Source organism: Antrostomus carolinensis, unplaced genomic scaffold (genome assembly GCF_000700745.2).
Source record: "Antrostomus carolinensis isolate BGI_N321 unplaced genomic scaffold, ASM70074v2 scaffold2925, whole genome shotgun sequence".
NCBI classification, from domain to species: domain Eukaryota; kingdom Metazoa; phylum Chordata; class Aves; order Caprimulgiformes; family Caprimulgidae; genus Antrostomus; species Antrostomus carolinensis.
In genome coordinates this window covers 9,639-15,013 of record NW_010318251.1, presented here as the reverse complement: position 1 = coordinate 15,013, position 5,375 = coordinate 9,639, and the positions used below count along the sequence as shown (strand labels likewise).

At 43.8% G+C, this 5,375-nt stretch overlaps 1 protein-coding gene across 2 annotated transcripts in view; it reads right to left on the bottom strand.

Annotated features, from left to right (window-relative positions):
* Window positions 1–5,375, bottom strand: part of GATAD2A (GATA zinc finger domain containing 2A) — a 21,907-nt gene that overhangs the window by 8,103 nt on the left and 8,429 nt on the right. The window contains exons 2-4 of one of the 2 annotated variants that reach the window (XM_010168816.1): window positions 2,845–2,974; window positions 2,160–2,291; window positions 459–548 (exon numbers count right to left, since the gene is read on the bottom strand). In XM_010168816.1, the coding sequence (XP_010167118.1) occupies window positions 459–548; window positions 2,160–2,291; window positions 2,845–2,974 (352 nt within the window). The remainder of the gene's footprint in view (window positions 1–458; window positions 549–2,159; window positions 2,292–2,844; window positions 2,975–5,375) is intronic. The other variant, XM_010168817.1, reaches the window with a different exon arrangement.

Genomic DNA, 5,375 nt, shown 5'->3' with positions numbered 1-5,375 from the left:
CATCATGTGCCACCAAGCTGAAAGAGAAAATCGTTATGATTCACTCAGCTTTTTAAGGTTAATCATACTGAAGGCACAATTAAATCTCTCGAGGGTAGGGCAACAGGCTGCCACGATATTTCTGTGACATAACTCCATGGCATCCTCGTTCGCCAAAGGTCGTTAGTACACGTATGGATGTATTTATCAGCAGAGTGGATCAGGATGATCAGCCACTGAAAAATAAGCTTATGAGAGTTATCTCTGTGTGACAGCCTACTTTCATCTCCCACCCCAATTCATTCTTAAAAAGCTTATAGTGGGGTTTTGGGAGTTAAAAAAAGCAAAACAACAAACCAAAAAAACCCTCCAGCTGACTCTAAGCCATGAATTAATGTGATGGGATTGTCTTTCCTGTACTATGCACCTTCTTCTCTGCTCCATGCCCTGCACCTGGCAGCCTGGCCCACCCCACTGACCTGGAGGGACGGCTTGCCAGCAGGAACACTCTGCGGTCCCCGCACCAAGGGCGGAGGGGTGGCCACAGCACTCCCAGAGGAACCAGCAGGCTGGAAGAGGAAAAACCAGAAAAGAAAGCAGACGAGTGTAAGGGTGTAAGCAGAATTACAGAAGCTAAGGGAATAAAAGCGTTTACCTCCTTGTGCCTCAAGTAAGAGAATCTTCAAAGCCTGTGGTTTTCCCCCTCCCCCATCCCTTTCTTCCTCCAAGCATCTCAACATGCGTATTTAAACGAAGAAGTTATTAGGTAAGTATAGATAAGATTATACCAGGGAAATAAAAAGAGCCTACACACCAAAAGTAGAGCAACGTGGAAATCTATTTTAGCAGCCTCAGCTTAGAGCCCACTCTAGTCTTATCCACCACGACCACTTGTCTCAACTAACCAGGTTCAAGCATAATGCAAAGTGAAAAAAAAAACCATTTAGGAAAAAGACTTCAGGTGTTAAGAAGTTTAGGATATGCCTTTTCACCCTCGTTAGTTCAAACACCCAGAGCTCACTGCTCAGCGTTCAGCAGCCAGTTGAGGTACTAGTACATTAGTTTTAATCCCATCTACGGAAGCACTCAGAAGTCTGGGAGCAAGATGCCAATAGAACAACCCAAACCAACCAAGAGAGCTTGTATGAACATCCATCTGCACCGTGAAGTGCACTTAAATCTACACGTCGCCCCCATCACAAAATCCATCGAGTCAGCATCACGCGCTGTAAAATGAAATGGTTCAGTTGCCATTGTTACAGACACTTGAAATTCCGCCTTGAAAGCGGCGCGTGGGGTGTTCGCACACCCCCTCACCTCCCAACCTCCTCTGCTTTTCTCCTGCCACCCTCCACCTCTAACCTTCGGTGCCAGCATGAACAACACACGGAGCGAGGAGACTTGGCAAGTGCTCTGACAAAAAGGTAGATTTTTCTTCTTCTAGTTTCTGATGAAAACAGCTCTGCTCCCGGCAGTCCGGATATTGCGCGGGGTTGTGTGAGATGAGGGGTGGGGAGAAAAGAGGAGGGAGAGAAGGGAGTTCAGGGTGGGAGGGCTGAACCATTCCTTCCAGGGGCTGCCTGGATTTTTTTGGATGACAAAAGCATGCAGCTAACTGCAGATTTACTTCACCTGGTAAGACCTGGAATCCAAACCTGGGCTTCTGCCACGCAGCACGGAACGCAGCCCTCGGCCGCCAGCTCCCAGAGCCTGGGGTGCAATGGCTTTAACTCTACCTGCCAGCACATTTGTTATGTGCAAAAACATCCTCCAGATGTATTTCAGCAATCTCTTCGCAGCATTAAGGACTGGACAGAGTGTTTAATAATTGAAAGTATGTTACATTCATAAACTCATCTGAATTTTAACAAATCTTTTCCAACCTAGGTAATGATTCTTTGAAAAAAGTCTTCAGCTTTTGAATACAGTTGAGAGGACAAACTGGCTTGTTGTTTGGTCTTGGTAAGGCAAAAAAAAAAAGGAATTCCACAAAAAGGAATGGCTAAGAGGATAAAGCACTATGAACTTCATAAAGGCTTTATGGAAAGTGACATATACTTTATGTAAAAGCTCTCTTACGTTCCATAGGTTATGGCAACTGCCAGAGTTATTTAAATTTTTCCCCTTCCATTTCAAAAGATGAGATGATAAAAAGTATCTGTAGGAAAATAAATCAATACCTTCTGAGTAGTGGTCTCTTTCTGGATTTGACTTTGCCGTAACTTTTTCAATAAAACAAGCTTTGCTTCTTCTAACCGTAACTCTTCCTTGAGCTGTTTAATCATTCTCTCACGCTCCTCTGGACTGCTTTTCTGCAGGGCCGGGTAAGGCAAGAGAGGATGGGAAAACCAGGAGGGGGAGAGGGAAAAGACAGATACCATACAAGTTACAACAAGAACTTAGAGCATTTATAATTGTCATGTCTGTCTTAACATCACTGACAAACCTGCAATAATATATGGACACAAAGTGAGTCTGGAGAAAGAACTCAAAGGCCAAAAAATAAAAGTTCTGGAGGTTTTTTCATTAGCAAAACAAGTAAATAAAGTCAAATGAAGAGTCAGACAAGAAATCTGTGTTATGTCATGCTGAGAAAAGGACATTGTGCCCATTAAAAAGCCCATTCTGAAAAAGATGCACTTTCTAAGTATATAAAAATCAAGGAATTAAGAGCCTGAAAGACATTAAAAAACCACCATAAGCCTTTAACAGCTTCAAGATTCTCAGCCTGTAAATCCATCATCGTTATAAAACCACGTTTCCACCCGACCCTGGGATCACAGGTGCCTCTGTGGGGACAAGTGGTGTGTTTTCTTCTTTCTAGATGGCACAACTCAAAAAGCGTGTCAAGACAAGACAACTCACCATGAGCGCCTCCGTGTTGGTCTCTTTTAATGCTATTTTTGTTAAACCATTCATTCTAGGGCTAGAGGGTTCATTGTCGGATAACACTATAACATCTGGTGAGGGGACTCTCTTTTCTCTCTTTATTTCACTGCAAATCAAGGAAAACACAGAGAATGGGTTAATAAAAACAAGCAAACAACTACTTCAAGCTGCAAAGTTAATGTTCTTTACAACCTTCTGTGAGATTAATCCAAATTCTCCCAGATTCTGAATAAACTTGACACGGATGAGCTCAATTCCTGCTCTCCTTGTGGATATTAATCTTCCCAGCACACAAACCTGCCACGAGGCAAGATGCAGCCACACCACAATGGTGAATTCCTTCACATTACAAGCTTCTCCATCAGCCTCTTAGAAGACACGGAGGCTTTCCAGGGCTCTGCCTACACCAGGGGGAAGAGGACCACATCCCACCCCTAATCCAGGGACAAACAGGTCACTTTTGCTGCTTCTCTTTAATGTGCTGATACTCCCCTTCTCTTTTTCCTTTCTTAATGGAAATATTTTAAAGTTGTGAACTTCCCCCATTCAAGTTACTGAAGGAAACAACACAAACAACTCAGATCTATTCTCTTACCTAAGTTTAAGTACTTTATGGCATTAAATTCTTTCTACACCAACACTACTAAATTATTTTCTACTATTAGGAGCAGAAACCTGTCAGTCTTAACAGAGACACACATCCTTCATTGAAAACCACCAAAACACACCCCGGCATAAATTGATTTAAACTCTTTATTTGGCTTTAACACTCAAGTGTCTTGAGTGATGGCTACACCTTCCACCAGAATTCCTGCCAATAAATCACCTCTTGGTTCCATTATCATAAGAGAACAGAATCTTAAATACATCATTTATGAACCAAATAATGAACCAAAAGGGACAGAGATGATGTGATGTGACAGCAGACGCCAGCTCCTCTCCTCTGCTGCACAAGCTGGTAACCGATCACCTTTGGTACCAGGATTTGGGATTTCCAACTGTGAAGTGTGATTATTTCAGAGCAAGGTTTGTGGCACGTGATTTGCTGGGAGGTTTAAACAGGAGCTTCACAGGAAGAGCACAAAGTCTCCTGTGCTGCCCAGGAAATGATGACAGCGGTTGAGAAAGGGCCGACAACAAGAATTTTAAGAGAATGGAACCCAAGGAATTGTTTTGTTTTTCTTCTGAGCCAGAGCCAGAAGTAGGAACAGTGAAGTTTACAGTAAGAACCCTCTGGTTTACAGTCAGGCAATAAACAAAATGCATAAAGAATTTCTATCAAGCAAGACGAAGCAAATATTTCAGTATGATGTGTATTATCCACAAATAAGAGAGGTGGCATATGAGTTTTGTACTTTTAAACACCAAATAATCACTTCTGAGACTAAACAATAATTTCTAGGACTGAACTGCTACTCCACATTTATTAGGAACCGAATGATTAATTAATTCGATAAAAAATAAAAATAATTTTTATTTATTTATAATGATTAAGTCGATAAAAATTAATTTGATAAACAAAATAAAAAATTAATCCTTATTATCTTATTTAGTGATGCAAAGGATATTAATACTGAGTAACAGTGCGTGTCCCGATAAGCTTTGAGAAACACACACCTTCAGTAAACACTCACTGCAGGTCAAATGGTATTTTGCATACTGCAAAACCAGCCTCAAATAAAGCAAAAAGCAACTTTTAAAGTAAAATTTCCATGTTAGTGGAGAAAAAATAAAGAAAGAAGTAGAGGAGTGTCCTCTAGAGGGCACAGCAAGCCAGAAAACCCCCGTCATTTCCACCGAGGTAGTTTCAAAAGTGGCACAGGTGAAGTATTTGCAGCTTTTTCCTGTATCTGAACGCACCAAACTGGCTCAGGTCGCTCTCAGCGGGGACGTAACTGGGTTGGGCCAAGTTCTAAGGGTCTCGGGGAACTTCTCTGAACAGCAGGAGTGCAGGGAACACAGCGACGTGCTGAGCTGGTGGCGCTGAGCCCTGCTCAGGTGACGGCTGGAGCAGCGTGAAGGACCGAGACTCAGCTGGAGTCAGGTGCTGGCTGCTCCTCATCAAACTTTAAGGTTAAATCCCTGATGGAAAGCAGGGATGGTGAAATCATCTGAAAAGCTGAGAATCACCCAAACACGGGGATTTGAGCAGCCGGTGTTTGCAACCCAGAGCTCTTCTGGTCGGCTCCGCACGCCCGCGGGGAGGGACGCTGGGAAGAGCTACGGGGTCAAGGTGCTACAACCCAAACTCATCCACAAACACGAGGGGACACGAAGGAGTTTATCTGGCCACAGATGACAACTCTACTCTTCGTCCCTCTGGGAGCAGCGGGGAGCACAGCCGGGCTGTCCTCTGCGGGGAATGGTGGTGGAACCTGGGAGCTGCCAACGGGGCCACGCTGGAGCTGATGTCACCAAGCTCCAGACAGTTTTTTTTCCGGCCAAGGTGGCAGCATCTGAACCCGCTTCAGATGGCGGCACCAGGGATGTCCCCTCCCGTACGGAGC